The 18,196-nt window shown below is 40.9% G+C and overlaps 1 protein-coding gene across 1 annotated transcript in view; it reads left to right on the top strand.

The window, feature by feature from the left end:
• Positions 1–676: 676 nt before the first annotated feature.
• Positions 677–18,196, top strand: part of NCKIPSD (NCK interacting protein with SH3 domain) — a 98,214-nt gene continuing 80,694 nt past the window's right edge. Inside the window, exon 1 of the mRNA XM_063291723.1 lies at positions 677–978. Coding sequence (XP_063147793.1) covers positions 808–978 — 171 coding nt within the window. The 5' untranslated portion in view covers positions 677–807. The remainder of the gene's footprint in view (positions 979–18,196) is intronic.

Here is an 18,196-nt window from a genome sequence, read left to right as displayed (position 1 = left end):
CTGGGTAGGATTTAAAGTGCTGTTCTGACCTACAGTATACAGCTGTAATGTTATGTGGGAATGACCTTGGAGACACAAATGAAGGGGCTTGAACTCACATCTCAGTTTGCCCAATGTTGCTTTTGAGCTACTGTCACCATTATATGACTGAGGCTTAGACAGTGTCAACCCTAGAGGGTTAGGAATGTTTAAGAGATTCAAAAGGCTTTTGACAATGTCCATCACCAAAGACTCCTGAAGTGAGCATTCATGGGACCAGAGGAGAGCGCCTCTTCTTAATCCATCATTAGTTACAGGATAAAAAATAGCAGTTATAAATTAATAGACAGATTTCACAATAGAGGGAACCGAAAATGACTCCGGGGAGCAACTCACCAACGGAAAAAAGGCTTTTATTTATAACCAAGGCAGAAGACAAGTAAGAAGGCACACAGTCAGCTGACAGCGCGGAATAAACTTGTGCAGGGGGTGACAGCCGCTTACATGCTTCTAGCTCTACATGCTAGGACCGAGAATGTTCGCTAAGCTAAATACCTCCAAAGTCAAAGTCAAGAAGCCTCTGAGTTGCAGGAATGGAGAGAATGGAGCAGATGGCGCTACAGTATCGCAGGGCGGAAGGCAGCGAGGCTGCGTCCTGGTGCCACGCGAGGGTGACGCAAGCCCGAGGTAGGGGCGGAGCGCTTGGAGCGGCGTTTACGGGAGGAGCTGCCACCGCCGGCGCCGCCACTTGGTTGGAGGGGTCTCCGACTGGAGTTCGCCGGCTAGTTTCTTCTTCGCCGGCCCGCCTCCTCCGTCCCCTCCAGCGCCATGTACCGGGCCCTGTACGGCTTCCGGTCGGCCGAGCCTAACTCTCTGGCCTTCGCCGTTGGCGAGACCTTCCTGCTGCTGGAGCGGAGCAACCAGCACTGGTGGCTGGTGACCCGAGCGGGCTCCGGGGAGACGGGCTACGTGCCGGCCTCTTACCTGCAGCGCCTACAGGTCAGGCAGGGGCAAAAGACGGGCGAGGGCAGCAGCGGGGTCGGTCGCCTCCGGCGTGGCCGAGGGCAGACTTGGAGGTTCTGCTGCTTTTCTGGAGATGCAGCGCGCGCGCCTCTCAGAAGTGCGGGGCAATGCCCGCAGGTCCGAGGCCGAGGCTCGGTGCCGGTGCTGTGTCCGTGCTGGGACCTGGCTAAGGATCAGCCAGGCTAGCCGGGTCTGCTTCACGCATCGTTTTTAAAAGAATCCTGTTCCGAGGGGACAGTTCTGGGCATGGAAAACGGCACCGAGCCGTTTACCATCAGTAATCATTGCACATTTCCATGTCGATGGAAGGTACTGCTAGCCAATGACATAGGTACGGTATTGGTGTGGCTGACACACATGGGAGTCAACGGGAAGATTTTGTGCAACTTTTCACAGAGATGCAAGAAATACAGAGGACAAGAAGGTACTTGCTGTCTTTACAGGTGCATCTTCCCAAAGTCAGACACCCTGTAATAGAAAATGGTTAACCCGCACACGAAGCAACACAATGTGTGTGTTGTTTGGGGGTGTATTAACTGGAACAGGCCTTTTCATGGAAGATGAATTACTTGTATTATTATCCAAAATATTTACACTGTAGGCTCAAGTAACAAAGAGACATCAAGGTGATTTTGAGAGGGAGAGAGACCGCTTTGTATTCCATTTCCTTGGGAAGGAAATTCTCCATGATCCCCTGCTACAGATGCTCTGTTACAGATTTTGGGAGGTTATAGTAGTGTGATTTTTAGAGGTTATAGTAGTGCTCTTGGGATGCACTTTTCCCAAATATGCTTTCCTGGAACAGTGAGCTTCTCCTTGGGTTAAGCAAATATTTTAAAGTGCGACAAATATTTTATATAGGATGTTGCACAACCTTATTTTGATAACTGCATTGGTATCCAAAAGAAGTAGGGAACATCTCTCGTTCTTTCTACAAACTCTAATGAGAGGTGAAACTTGATGAAATTTTTGTGATGGTGCTGGGCAGATAAGGAAGAAAAAGTGAATGTAATGAAGAACAGATTGATTTTGATTGATTATGTGCCATCAAGTTATTTTTGACTTCTAGTGACCACATAGATAGATTTTCTCTATGATGATCTATCTCTAACCTGTTCTTTCAGGTCTCCCAATTGTGCACTCATTGCTACCATAACTAAGTCCATCCACCTTGGTGCTGGTCATCCTCTTCTCTTTCCTTCTACCTTTCCCAGCATTAGAACCTTTTCTAGAGAGCTAGGCCTTTGCATAATGGGTCCAAAATAGGATAATTTGAGCCTAGTTGTTTATGCCTCAAGTGAGAACTCTGGGTTGATTTGTTCAGTGATCCACTGGTTTGTTTTCTTGGCTATCCACAGTATTCTCCAACACCAAAGTTCAAATGAGTCAATACTCTTCCTATCCTCCTTCTTTAAAGTCCAACTTTCACTTCCATATTGTGCACAGTTCTGATCTTTGTATGTATAGACACATCATGGTATTTGAATATCTTTTCCAAGGCCTTCATGACTGTTCTACCAAGTGCTAGTTAGTCTGTGGTGTATTTCTTGACCGCTTGTTCCTTTACTGTTGATGATTGATCCTAAAAGGCAGAAGCTATCCACCACCTCAATATTTTCATTGTCATTTCTAAGGCTGGTTGTTCTACTTGTTGTCATTAGTTTGGTCTTCTTTATATTTTATTTTAGTCCCATTTTTTCACTGTGCTCTTTGACTTTTAGTACTTTGAATAAATAAAGGGAGAGTATGCAGCCATGTCACACTCCTTTGCCAATCTGGAGCCAGACTTTTTTGCCATGTTCTGTCTGTACTGTGGCTTCCTGACCTGTATATAAGTTCTTCATGAGGACAATGAAATGTTCTGGGATTCCTATGTTTCTGAGCACTTTCCACAGCTTGATGTGATCAACACAGTCAGAGGCTTTTCTATAATCAATGAAGCACATACTCACTTCTTTTTGGTATTCTTTGGCTTTCTCAATTATCCAGCAGGCATCAGCTATAATATCTTTTGTTCCTCAGCCTTTTCTAAAGCCAGCTTGTACATCTGGGGTCTCTTTTCCATGTAGGGCTCTAATCTGCATTGGATGATCCTAAGTATTACTTCTTCAGCAAAGGATTGTTACCTTGTCGTGGTGCTGGAGCTTGAGCACCTCAATGATGCCATGAGCTAAACCGTGAAGGGCCACCCAAGACGGGAAGGACATGACAGACAGGTCAGACTAAATGCGATCCCTGGGGAAGGTAATGGCAACCCACCCCAGTATTCTTGCCGTGAAAACTCAATGGATCAGTACAACCAGAGATACGTCGGTATACCATTGGAAGATGAGACCCCCAGGTCGGAAGATGGTCAAAATGCTACTGGGGAAGAACAGAGGATGAGTTCAACTAGCCCCAGACGTGATGATGCAGCTAGCTCAAAGCTGAAAGGACGGCTAGCGGCCAACGGTGCTGGTGGTGAACGGCGAATCCAATGTTCTAAGGATCAACACACCATTGGAACCTGGAATGTAAGATCTGTGAGCCAGGGCAAATTGGATGTGGTTATTGGTGAGATGTCAAGATTAAAGATAGACATTCTGGGCGTCAGTGAACTGAAATGGACTGGAATGGGCCACTTCACATCAAATGACCACCAGTTCTACTACTGTGGACAAGAGGACCACAGAAGAAATGGAGTAGCCTTCATAATTAATAGTAAAGTGGCTAAAGCAGTGCTTGGATACAATCCAAAAAACAATAGAATGATCTCAGTTGGAATTCAGGGCAAGCCATCGAACATCACAGTGATCCAAATATACGCCCCAACCACAGATGCTGAAGAAGCTGAAGTAGAGCAGTTCTATGAGGATCTGCAGCACCTACTGGACAAGACGCCTAAAAGAGATGTTATTTTCATCACGGGAGACTGGAATGCTAAGGTGGGCAGTCAAATGACACCTGGAATTACAGGTAAGCATGGCCTGGGTGAACAAAACGAAGCAGGACATAGGCTGATAGAATTTTGCCAAGACAACTCACTCTGCATAACAAACACTCTCTTCCAACAACCTAAGAGACGGCTTTATACATGGACTTCACCAGATGGACAACACCGAAATCAGACTTACTACATCCTTTGCAGCCAAAGGTGGCAGACATCTATACAGTCGGTAAAAACAAGACCTGGAGCTGTCTGTAGTTCAGATCATGAACTTCTTATTGCACAATTTAGGATCAGACTAAAGAGATTAGGGAAGACCCACAGATCAGCTAGATATGAGCTCACTAATATCCCTAAGGAATATGCAGTGGAGGTGAAGAATAGATTTAAGGGACTGGACTTAGTAGATAGGGTCCCGGAAGACGTTCGCAACATTGTTCAGGAGGCGGCAACAAAATACATCCCAAAGAAAGAGAAAACCAAGAAGGCAAAATGGCTGTCTGCTGAGACACTAGAAGTAGCCCAAGAAAGAAGGAAAGCAAAAGGCAACAGCGATAGGGGGAGATATGCCCAATTAAATGCAAAATTCCAGAGGTTAGCCAGAAGAGATAAGGAATTATTTTTAAACAAACAATGCGTGGAAGTGGAAGAAGACAATAGAATAGGAAGGACAAGAGACCTGTTCCAGAAAATTAGAAACATCAGAGGTAAATTCCAGGCCAAAATGGGTATGATCAAAAACAAAGATGGCAAGGACATAACAGAAGAAGAAAAGATCAAGAAAAGGTGGCAAGAATATACGGAAGACCTGTATAGGAAGGATAACAATATCAGGGATAGCTTTGACGGTGTGGTCAGTGAGCTAGAGCCAGACATCCTAAAGAGTGAGGTTGAATGGGCCTTAAGAAGCATTGCTAATAACAAGGCAGCAGGAGACGACGGCATCCCAGCTGAACTGTTCAAAATCTTGCAAGATGATGCTGTCAAGGTAATGCATGCTATATGCCAGCAAATTTGGAAAACACAAGAATGGCCATCAGACTGGAAAAAATCAACTTATATCCCCATACCAAAAAGGGGAAACACTAAAGAATGTTCAAACTATCGAACAGTGGCACTCATTTCACATGCCAGTAAGGTAATGCTCAAGATCCTGCAAGGTAGACTTCAGCAATTCATGGAGCAAGAATTGCCAGATGTACAAGCTGGGTTTAGAAAAGGCAGAGGAACTAGGGACCAAATTGCCAATATCCGCTGGATAATGGAAAAAGCCAGGGAGTTTCAGAAAAACATCTATTTCTGTTTTATTGACTATTCTAAAGCCTTTGACTGTGTGGACCAGAACAAATTGTGGCAAGTTCTTAGTGGTGTGGGGATACCAAGTCATCTTGTATGCCTCCTGAAGAATCTGTATAACGACCAAGTAGCAACAGTAAGAACAGACCACGGAACAACAGACTGGTTTAAGATTGGGAAAGGAGTATGGCAGGACTGTATACTCTCACCTACCTATTCAACTTGTATGTAGAACACATCATGCGACATGCTGGGCTTGAGGAATCCAAGGCTGGAGTTAAATCGCTGGAAGAAACATTAACAATCTCAGATATGCAGATGATACCACTTTGATGGCTGAAAGCGAAGAGGAACTGAGGAGCCTTATGATGAAGGTGAAAGAAGAAAGTGCAAAAGCTGGCTTGCAGTTAAACCTCAAAAAAACCAAGATTATGGCAACCATCTTGATTGATAACTGGCAAATAGAGGGAGAAAATGTAGAAGCAGTGAAAGACTTTGTATTTCTAGGTGCGAAGATTACTGCACATGCTGACTGCAGTCAGGAAATCAGAAGACGCTTAATCCTTGGGAGAAGAGCAATGACAAATCTCGATAAAATAGTTAAGAGCAGAGACATCACACTGACAACAAAGGTCCGCATAGTTAAAGCAATGGTGTTCCCTGTAGTAACATATGGCTGCGAGAGCTGGACCATCAGGAAGGCTGAGAGAAGGAAGATCGATGCTTTGGAACTGTGGTGTTGGAGGAAAATTCTGAGAGTGCCTTGGACTGCAAGAAGATCAAACCAGTCCATACCCCAGGAAATAAAGCCAGACTGCTCACTTGAGGGAATGATATTAAAGGCAAAACTGAAATACTTTGGCCACATAATGAGAAGACAGGACAGCCTGGAGAAGATGCTGATGCTAGGGAGAGTGGAGGGCAAAAGGGAGAGGGGCCGACCAAGGGCAAGGTGGATGGATGATATTCTAGAGGTGACAGACTTGTCCCTGGGGGAGCTGGGGGTGTTGACGACCGACAGGAAGCTCTGGCGTGGGCTGGTCCATGAAGTCACGAAGAGTCGGAAGCGACTAAACGAATAAACAACAACAACAAGTATTACTTTGCTAGCATGTGAAATTAAGGATATAAGTCTCACTCCAGCATCTTGCTGCACAAGGGGAATCAGAGATACCAACTTTAATATCATAACGTAGAGCTTACGTATGGGTGAAACAAAACCAGATATTATTTTATAAAATTAAAAGCCTGCACTGGCTTCCCATTTCCAGGCTCCACATATTGTGACTCCAGTAGTACATCCTAAAGTTATATTGTAATGGGTAAAATGGGGAGGCATTTGTAAGGTTGAGAGATGAGAGAAGGATCTATATTGCAATTATTCCCAGGCATTATCTGTCTTGGACGATAGCCCTCACAAAGGGTGAGCTTGAGTATTGCCTGCATTACTTGATTAGGTTGCAGAATATACATGCCTATATATGTATGCCGGCATGTATGCATAATTAGGCATTTGTCTGGGAAAGATTTCTGAAGCAGACTTTTTGCATCTGTGGAAAATAGTGCAACTTAATAAATTCATGGGAGAGCAGCCTTGGCTGTTGCAAGCCTTTTTCTCTGATGTGAAATATAATAGAGAGAGGCTAATAACAGGGCTGCTCAACTGCTGATGAGGGGGCCAGTCGGCTAAGTCTGAACAAATGTTGTAACAACAGTGGCAGTAATTATAGCCAAGTCAGACAAGTTTGCAATTATGGAAAGTGAAAGAACAGATTGCTTCAGCCCAAATAGGAATCAGAGTGATGAGTGATAACACCCCCCTTACTAATGTGAGGGAGTATTTAGTGAAGAAGTCCTAAGGAAAGCATAAACATGGAAATGAGTGTTTCCTTTGCAGCAGGCACACTTTGGGCTGAAGTGTTTTGTCCTGTTGCTGGAAATTGGGTGTGCTGCTTCTGGGCTTGATGGGTCTTAACTGAAGAGCACAGTTTGCCCTTGTTCAGGTGATCCTCCTCCCAACAAATATCTGGCAGAGGCTGTGCAAAGCTACATCAGGACCAGGGGAGGAGGTATGAATGAGTATTGCCCTTCCACTCCCCATGGCTATTTGCAATAGCATGGTGCATAAAGAGAATACTTTGGACCATTGTGGGGGAAAGAGTTAAACCCCTTCCCTCTGCTCTAGTTCTGAGCCAGTTCACTGCCTCCCACACAGCAGATGTTTGAGAAAGGAAAATCATTCGTGCATGGGCAAACTACATGACAAGCATCATTGTTAGTTTAACCTTGAAATATATAAGCAACTGTATCCTTGTTTTAGGGTTCATGTAGATTAACACGAATGTTCATTATCAGAGAAGAGAAAGCAAGGTATGATTATGCATTATGCCCCTCAGTATTCATTGATTTTTAGAACCCCTAACTGAATAGTAGAGTATTGGTTTGGAAAATTGAAGAGCAAATGAGACCTCTGCACTGTGCTAGTTAAATTGTACAATAGAGCATCTACATATGTTGCCTAGAAAAGAATGAGATATACATGTATGCTGTTCTTCACAAAGAAAAGAACAGTCTTTGCCCCCATCTCTTTTGTTGTTGTTTATTATTCCTTGAGCCCTTCTAGATTTATTGCTGGGGCAAATGTTAGTTTCCTGCAATTTTGAAGCTGGAATGATTAGAAAACTGATCCAAAGCTAGGACTGAGCAACTTACAGCAGCTCAAAAGCCATGCTTGGTGGGTGGGCCATGGCCCATTTGGGTGTTTTAGTCATTTTAAGGGGTGTGAGGCTTAAAAAGACCAGGTTTGCCCCTTAAAAGTCCCAGCCGTTCAGCAGTGCAAAGCAAAACAAAATTCTAAATTTTTGGTAGATATGTACAGAACATTCCATTCTGCCTTCAACTACACTGATCTGGCAATTTACTCAGTCTGAAGAAGGTTTTTCTCAGTCGAAGCTTATTTCATGTTGCATGACAATTTAGCTTAGATGTGAGCTTGTGTACCTTCTCTCTGAACAACTATTCCTAACAGTTGGCATTCTTCCTCATTCTGTTGTCTTCAAGTTTTGAATTCTAGAGCTTTGCTTCAGATACATTCTTCGTATTTGCCCATCCCCATTTTAATACCATCTGCCATAGCTGACAGCTTTTGCATATGATGGAAATACCATTCCCAAACTTACGTATATCTTTGGAGTTTATTTATATTTAATCCCAAATAAATTTTATAAGCACTGCTGGCTATAACTACTTATTGACCATATTGGTCAATAAGCTATGACTACCTATTACAGTCTTGTAAGTTTGGGCTTAGGAATCTCCCCAAGCTGCTTCATTTAAATATTGTAAATAAATAAGTAATGCATTGTATTTAGGAATTCTTTTGGTCAGAGCCTTACTATTAGAGGCTTAGAAGGCAACTATGCCCAAGGGAGCTTTTACCAGCCTTAGAATGATATCTTTCTCAATATAGTTCAATCTGGCTATGATTGCACATGCATTAGATACATGATCATTGAGCTATATTATCATGCACAATGTAGAACTGCCTTTAAAAGTGTTCAACTTCAATTGGCATAATATGCTTCAGCTATTATTATTAGGTTCCCCTTTTATGCTGTTAACTGCATGGGATGTCATTCATTTTGGGGTGCAATTCAAGACATATTGATATTCCTAAATATAATCCTTAGTTTGCCTCACTCTGTGTAAATCTGAGGGCTCCTCAAGAATTGCTGATAATATTCCAAGATTTTCAGAGCAGTGATAGGTGGCAATATGGGAGAAGACTTCTTTTGTAGCAGCATTCTCAACATAAAACATTTGTGTCCCCCAAACTTGATGTAATGGCAACCATCGTGAAACATGAGCTTAGCCTGGGAAAACAGAAAAACATGAGAAAGAAACTCAACATTGCCTCATCTCAACTCGCTCTGGTATATGAAGGAGGAAAGGGGAAATACTGTCAGGCTTTCAAGATTTGGTGGTTATAGTCTATATCAGTAGGGTTCTAGTATTTCTTGTGGAGACTTGTTTCCTGGCCAAGCCTACCTTACATTTACTTGATCCTTAGGTTTCGATTTTCTCTACTGGCATTTTGCTAGTTGCTTGAAGAATGTACTCTTTCCTTATGCATTCATTTTTGTTTTTACTGGTTATGTGTTATTCATTAGCAGGCTTTCTTTTTTTTTTCCACATTCTATTTGTAGTTTTGTTGCCTAGACTTGCTTCTGCAGAGATGTGCAAAATGTTTTGAATGTAAAGCATTTTGAGTTAGAAATTTCCTGTTTAAAACTAAAAAATAATGCTTTGACCTCATAGGAAGTGTCCTGATCCTGTTGTAATCTCAGAACACGTTCCTTGTTTCGCATTTGAAATGGAGGCCTTTTGAGTGTGGAACACTTCCAGAACAGTTTGTATGCTTTTGCACTTCTGTAAGACAGGCAAAAATATGATAATTGTTGAATAGCAAAATAAATGAAATACGGACACTCTGAAAAAAGGCCATTACTATATACCGTATGTACTTGCTTGGAGCTCGTTATCATCAATTTAGAGAAACAAAAGATAAGGTTGTGTAAGCACTGAATGTTGTATGCACACCAAATCTAGCAGCATAGAGGTAAATTTAAAAATATAAATTCTAGAGCTTGAAGACCCTTGTGAAAAATGCACAGTTGGTGCCTCCTTATGGAAGAAGAGCATCTTAGATGTTCCTGGAAGCTTTAATTCCAGTTACTGTAAGTGATGATGAACACTTTTGTCACTGTATTGTCTATGCAGCTTTAATTGATAAGAGATGGAAGAATAATAGCCCTGCGGTGAGAAGAGTAAAAAAAATTTTTTTAAAAAAAATCTGCTTTACTTTCCTTGAGAGTGTTCTTTGCCAAATCCAACAAAGGAGGGTTGCATAAAGTCATAAAGTCAAGGCGTTGTTTGAAATTTATTTAATAACCATACAGAATACAGATATTTTGATTTCCCCCCACATCCCTCCAGACTTAGGCTCACCTCTTTGAAAATTTGTTAAAAATCAAATATCCTGTTAAAAAAAAGTTAGGTAACCTAATGCCATAAGCTACTGCCTATATAGGCAGCGGGCAGAAATTATGGAACTTGAAGGCAGCATCTAGTAGGCAGCAAGTTTAAAAGTATGCTTTTGCTTTTTGACCTCGAGAAAGTTCTATCCTGACATACCGTAGTCATTAGGAACTCGTTTTGATAAGCATGGCATTTGGTGAATGGTTTTATAATTTTCGAAATAATCATGCACAGAAGAATGGGTGTGCTAAGCAGGCACAGAGTTTCTGAGGCATCACTTATTTTTATGTACAAGTGAAAAAGGAGGAAGTGTATCCCAAAATTGGTCCAGATTTTGATTTGAGCATCACATTTGTTTTTAGCTTTCTTTCCCTGTCCAGCTTCAGATGCCATTTTGGATGCATTTCTTATCTGTTTTCCTGCAGACAGAAGATGACTTTCCAGTAGGTTAGTCTCTAACTCTTTTCTTTCTGAATGGAATATCCAGTATTGTGTTTTAAAGGGATGTGCTCTTTCGGAAGCCACAATAATGCACTTTCCAGTAATTAGTTGTGTTTCTATGACTAGATCCTCTGTAAGTTGAAGAAATTAATATAATTGACCTTCAGAGTGGAAGGGAACCTAATGTTGTGAGGGTCAAGCTACAGAAATGCAACCATTCTGGCTTACTTTATATTAATGTATGGTTTAATCCTTTAACAGTTAACAGGAGCTAACGGCAGTACTTGGGTTAATTTAGTCATGACAGTCCAGAAAATATTTCTCCCAAGAATCCATTGTAATAAGTACTTACAATGGAATGTGAATCTTAACGTTCTGTGTTGTATGAGAATTGGCTTCAGGGATGTGTGAACTCACCCATCTATTGACTTTAAATCAAAACAGAATGTATTTGTTAAAAATTTCTGAATCTGAAATTCTTGATCCTGAGATACCAGTTGCTAGGAGGCAGTGTCGCGGCTGCTGAAATTTGACATTGCTTTCTTGAATGGGTGTTTACGTTCTCTCCAACTTTTAAAACTCCAGCTGCTGTGATCATATGTTAATTACAGTAAATAAATATAGTAAACATTAAAATAAGCCTCTTAAATGTGTTTTTGTTGGTGCATCAAGTTTGATTGTGTGGTGGGTTTTTTTTTTGGTAAATTGAAAAGTTTGGGGACAGACACTTGATATGTCAAAATCAAAATTATAGTTTGGAAATGGCTGTGAATTGTTCAAGTGGAGTAGGCTAGAATTAAAATGACATCTCTGTGGTTGGTTAGTGGAATGGATAATGTTACTGTTTCTTAAAAGTAGAATGAAATACTTTACTTTCAGAAAACCTATCCCCTACAGAAGGGGGAAGAGCACTGTCAGGGGACCCATGCTTCTGTCTCTTTCCATGAGCCCTCCCAATCTGAAGTGAAAGAAGCACACGTAGGGGGAAAAGTTTTTTCTTTTTTCTGGCATGAGGCAAGACTGTTGGTTTCACTTGGCTTTTTATTAATTCTTATTTGCTTGTCTCTTGTCCTCATAATTCTCTGTGTTTTTAATCTTGAACCACACTGAAGTCAGTTTTTGGCTTGATTTTGGTTATAGCAAGAGGAGGAGGAGGAGGAGGAGGAGTTGTTTTTGACATTTAAGAAAGTGGGTGAGTCAGTGGGCCCATAAAAATAGTGGGTGGGGAAGAGACTGAAAAGACTGTTCAAACCTGCCTTCCCCAACCTGGAGCTCCCTGGTATGTTCAAACTACAACTCCTAGAACACCTTGCAACTCCCAGTTAGGAGGGAATTCTGGGTGTTGTAGGCCCAAACTCTTCTGGAGGGCACTGGTTGGAAAGGATGGTTTGAGTCATGAGTAACATGGCTCCGAGTCACCTGGTGTTGAAGTGATGACATCCATGTAGCACCAGCGAGCAAACCAGATATTTTAGAAAGCCTGTGTGCTGTTGATCAAAGTAATGCTTAAAGTTTCCCAAGCAGTTCTTGCATCATATTCAATAAAACATTAATATTAGCCAGTACTTTGCATCTAATATTGGTGACAGTGTCATGGGAGATAAAGTTCCCACTGAGAGATAAAGAACATTAAAACTGCAATTCTTAACAATGCAGTCCGGTTCCAGATAAAAACCACATGCTGTGAGAGAGACAATCAAAAGCTGAACATCCTGGTTGGAATGATGAACTGAGACCGCAGCAGGCCAGTTGTCATTCCAAGTAGAATCCTACCACTGCCTGCTGGTGCCACGTGCATCATTTAAACGGGGATTTCTAGAGCACCTGCTGGTCTGTAGTTTCCTCTTCCACTTCTTGGTTTCAAGCAAAAAAAGGTGGACCATCTTTTGTCAACATATGCAACTAGACATTAAGTGCGTTCATATGTCACAATGTATGCAAGCAGGAAGGAGCACAGTAAACCTTGGACTCCTGTTTCACCCTCTTGAATTTGCTTGTTGGGACCCTGCAACTATAATTAGGGCTAGCTATGATTCATTTTAAAAAGCCACTTTTAGCCATAGTTATTAAGTCTGTCTTACTTAAAATAACTATAGGTTATCTTAACTGCATTTCCAAGTCCAGATGATATGGTAACATCTGGTTTACAGGAAAACAAAATAATCTGAATTAGTGAGAAGGAATATGAGGCTTGTTGCAGCTTGTTCTTGCTCATGCATTTTATAATTAGTTATGTTTTAGTGTGATGTGTGAACCACAGCTTTGTGATCTAGCATGGGGTAGATCCTGTATTCTGTCAGGCCCTTGAGGTCTATATATTTGTTTTTCGGGGCAAAATTGGGCACACTAGCATTTTGCTGTTGACATGGTGGCAATAGACATCTTAAGAAATTGTGGCAGTATCTTGTTAAATACTGTGAATTAAAATTAGCTGAATAAAGTGATTCAGAATGATTGCTTTCCCTTAGACTGCTGTTTCTTTTAAGAGGGAAAGCATTAGCAGTTTTCCCCGTGGGGCAGATGTCAGTTTCAGTAGGTCTCTTTTTATCATATCTACGGGTTTTGTTTTTTTTTCTTATCCATTCAATCATGTCTGATTCTCAGGACTGCCTGGACAAGTCCCTGCAGTTTTCCTGGCAAGATTTTTCAGAAGTGGTTTGCTGTTGCCCCCTTCCTTGGGCTGAGAGAAAGTGACTGGCCCAAGGTCACCCAGATGGCTTTGTGCCTAAGACCAGACTAGAACTCTCGGTCTCCCGGTTTCTAGCCTGATGCCTTGACCACTACACCAGACTGGCTCTCTCTATAGTTTAGAAAGGGAATAAATGCCCACTTCCCTCCCAACACTGCAGATTCAGTCAAGAGCACCTTCCCATCCATTCCCGCACGCAACTTTAGAAATAAATACAAATAAAGATGCACCTTTATTTTTATTTCCTTCATTGAAAAAGTTGCTGCGAAATAATTGTACAAACATAAAGTTGTATAAAATAATTTATACAACATGAAGTGAAGTACATTTCTTCAGCTGTAGTGATATTTCCAATGTTTAATGTTTAAAGCCAGCCCTTTGTGTCTGAAGTGTTACCAGGGTTTTGGATACAGGCTTTGAGATAACTGGCTTTGGAAGGAACAATGGAGCTAACAGGTGCTACTGCTAAGACTATGAAGTGTGTCCTTGGCTGTAGCATCTAGTTAATTGCTTGGGGTCATTAAACGTGCACCAATAAATGGTTCTCATCCTTTTAATGCAGGGCAGATGTTGCAGTAGCAAAAACAGCCTAAGAATTTTACTGCTTCTGATTAAATGGGAGGGTGCCAGTTGCTGGAAGTTGTCGGTGTGTGAGGGTGATACTTAAATAGGTTATGAACAGCAAAAAGTTCGGTGACAGCAATGGAAGCAATTTTTTTAGGTATATAATTTTTTATTAATAGTTTTGGTTAGAATAGTAAAGTCTAATACGAACTAAACTTAAAGAAAGAGAAGAGAAAGGAAGAGTAAAATGTGCAAGGGAAAAAAGTAAGAATATAATAAAGAGACAAGAAATATATAAATAAGTGACTTCCAACCTTCATCACAACAAATATAAATACATTTAATGACTCTTCAGTCCCTCTAAGGTTACAAACATTTATCTCTTCATCCCATATCCCATCCCTTATCTATAGACAAACCTATAAAGCATCATCTTTTCAATACTGGTGTCAGCAGAAAATCCATAAAGGGTTGCAGAAGTAATAAGTAATATCTTGTTTTAACCTTGATCAAACAGACCAACTTTATATTCCTTCCTTTTACCTCTAACAGTCTTAATCTTTAGGTAATTCAAATATTGTTGTAGGATTTGAGTTCTCTTCATTTCTTCTTTGTCCCATTGCTTTTCAAGGCTTTAACAAACCTCTTTTATAAATCCAATAGGAAAAAATTGTCCAAGTCATTTTCTTGGTATATCATTTGTATTTCCCTTTTGAATTTTAAAACATCAGCCAATTTCTTTTGTAGATCCAGTGAAATATCCTTTTCCATGTCATTCTCTTGGCTTGTCAGTGGTAAATCTACTTTCGATACCATCTCTATCTTATCAGATAAAATTTGTTCTACATCTATCATTTCTTCAATAACATCTTTTGTACATAGTCTGTCCATAGAAGGAGACATCATTACTTACATTGTTGATATTGTGGCTACTAATTTCTGACTCCATTTTTCAAAAGTCTCTTTCAGTATTTTCATTGTTACGTTTTGCATTTCATAGGCTTGTATATCTTTCCTCTACCTAAAATCTTTAGTCCCCTCTATTGTCCAATTTTTGAAATCATAAAATTGCTTATCTTTGTTACGTCTTCCAAAAATCAAAACAGATCTATTTCCCACAAGAAGCTGTTTGTTCTTTAGAGTTAATTCCAAAATCTCATTGTAAAAGTTTCAATATTCCGAATTTATCTGGACCCTTAGTCCGTTTATAAGTTTCTAAGATCAAAACCTTTTTTAGCTTTTTTGCTGTTTATTTCATATTCTTTAAGTTCTTAAGCTTATGATTAATTTTTCTTTTGTTCAGAGTTGAAGATAAACTCGCCTGATGAGGACTTTGCAAACTTGTCATTCTGAAGGTCTGATAGCTTTGAAAGGCAATTTTCAAAAGTGATTAGACAGTGAGGTTTGCGAATGTAGTGTCCTTTAAAAAGCTCCGCCGCAGTTGCAAGCAAGATGGCTAATCCCTTCGTCTCCTGGCACTCAGACCTGTGGAAAACTACTGTCCTGTGGTCTCCTTGCGAGGAGCAGCCAGGATGATCTTCCATCCTTTCCTTGTCTACTCACTGGTTCCTTGGCCTTTGCCATGGTTGTTGGCTCTGCTTTTGCAGAATTGTCTTCAGTTTGCCATATATCCTCCAGAAGTCGATTGCAATGGAAGCTTTTATCTGACACAGAATAATTTATTGTAGGAGACTAAAATTTTATATGAAGTAATAACAAAATCAATTTGAAAGCTTCCTTGGGAGAAAGGGATTTATTCTTTGTGTCAAGGAAGGGAATAGTTGCTGAATAAGAAAGAAAATCCAGTGTAACAAATGGGGGTCTTATGGTTAGGTTAAACAGCTCATATGTTATCTTCATAATAAAACACATAATTACTAAATGGAAAGTTGGATCTGTTCCAAGTTTCATATTTTAAGCTAATCTTTGACAATCTTGTGCCCTCCAAAATGTTGGCAATACAGATTCCAGCATGCTGGCTGGGAGTTTTGTTTTTGTTTCCATTGCTCATATCTCTCTCCATCTCTCCATCCCACCTTCTGGTGCTCGTGCACAGCTCATCTGGAAGGTGCCTGGTTGGAGAAGACTATTGTAAGATGTGGAGATTTATTTTACCATCACCATGTAGAATCTGTTTGCAAGATGATCATGGGAACATTTATATGCTGCCCTACTCATAGACCCTTAATTTATTCTTTCTGCTGTTTAGAGGAAGATAAGAAAATGTAATTTGGCCTGCTGTGGTCTGTAAGACTGTTGTCATCAAGAATGAAATGAAGATGAGGCTGATAACAGCTCTCAAAGAAGCCTCTTTTGTTCAGTCAGGAGAAACAGACAGTTTGCTTATTGCTCCTCAATAAGACTCATTTGCTTTGAAAATCTGTGATGCATCACATCGACAGTGACATAAGGCAGTTGCAACATAGTTGAATGGGCTAAGCTTTGTATGGAAGGAAGTTCATGTGAAAGCAGTTGGTCTTATAGTTTTGTCACTGCATTACGGGAAAATGAGAGTTTGTCAGATACTGTTCATGCATGCCAACCCTGCGGAGACTTTGGCTCTCAGGTGGCTTGTTATAGGTGAGTCTGTCATTGCAGCTCCTTTTGAAATCAGGGTCCAGGTGGTTACAATATCTGTTGGATCTGTGTGTTCTGAGGAGTTCCAGTTCGCTTTGCAGCAGGTCCAGACATTTATCTTCATGCCACCCTCTCATGTTTTGTGCAACTGGTGTAGAAAGAGTCTTTGAAAGAAGAATGCTTTCAGACACTCTGTGTAGCCTGGTTTCAAAGGTTAAAAAATGAAGAGAAATCTTTGGCTGCAGACGAGGCTTGGGCTAGGGGAATGCTGTGTTTTAAAAGTAGGACAGAATTTCAAACAATCTTGAAGTGCTGTACTGAAAGAATACTGAAGCAACATTATTTATAGTTTCAATGCAAGAGAAAACCCTTGCGAATGGAGGGTAGGATATTGGATTATATGGTTTGACTTAAGGATGAGGAAAGTTTCTTTTGATGTGTTGGGAGTTGGAGACTGGTTGTCAGCAGAATTGTGCTCTTCCATCGAGTGACAAAAGCATGCATTGTGTGGCAGGCTCTGCCCCTTTCATACTTGCATGTGACATCACGATGCATATACAAAAGGGGCAAGGCTTGCATCATTCTGACCCCGCCACCCCTTATTCCCTCTGCTGGAGACTCCCACATCTGGTAGTTTCTAACCTTTAAGGCATTATGAGCTGAGCTTTCTCAATATATTTTGCATTTTCTTACAATGGTTCAATACCAGCAACACTGGCTGCAGTCTGTTCTCCTTAGCATTCCCATTCTTTCACAAACATAAACATTTACAAATAATCTAAGGAGGAAAAACAGGAGTCAAGGTCAAATTAAGGGGTGCTTCTGGGCTAATATTACTGGCAGGAGCCAAACACTTTTCACCAGTTAAAGGAATTTCAGAAGGGCTTCACAAGTGGCAAGAATCTGTGTCATCTGAGAGCACTTTCTCTAGGTTTGGAGAACGGTAGGACTCTTCCTGCCTTCAGGATCATTTTAGAGGTACTCTGAAAGCAGTAAAACTCTGTTTTCAATGTCTCTGTAGCCAGCCTCATCTTTATCATCTTAAAAGTTGCTGATGTTGATTTAAGGCTGGGAGGTACTTTGAAGCACCAAGGATTTGTCTGCCTCTGTGAGGCTGATCCCCATATTTGTCTCCACCCATTATTAGGACTGTTCCTCTCTCTGGTGAAGGGGCAGATGATGGTAAGCATAGTTTTGGTGAGAATGAGAAGCCAGTCTAGATTGCTTGTCCTAACTAGTGTTATTTTATGCTAGTGCATTCTCATTTAAGCAGAATAAATGTGCCACTGTTTCAAACTGGTTGAGAAACTGGACGTACTCATCTCAGTGCTGATTATATCAAGGAATGTAGGACAGTGCGTCTTCTTTCCTTTCCTGGGCATATCAGATCTGGCCAACACTACTAAGTGTTGAATGCAATGAAAGGAAGTTTAGAGACCTACAAAGTATGCCATCTGTTTTGATTGTCACCTTCATTCAGAGAGGGAGTGATTTTTTTCCCCTCTCAAATGACAAAAGTGAATGTATTGATGTCCCAGATGTATATCATTGTTACGCAAGTAGGACCATAATTTTTCCTCTAATATAAATTCTGCTTAGATGGCACATAATCAGCCAATCCTTCTCCGATATGATTTGCTCATTTGGTCAAGAAGGAACTGGAT

Source organism: Candoia aspera, chromosome 2 (genome assembly GCF_035149785.1).
Source record: "Candoia aspera isolate rCanAsp1 chromosome 2, rCanAsp1.hap2, whole genome shotgun sequence".
Lineage (NCBI taxonomy): Eukaryota > Metazoa > Chordata > Lepidosauria > Squamata > Boidae > Candoia > Candoia aspera.
Note: the sequence above shows the minus strand (reverse complement) of the source record. Positions and strands in the feature narration are given on the sequence as shown.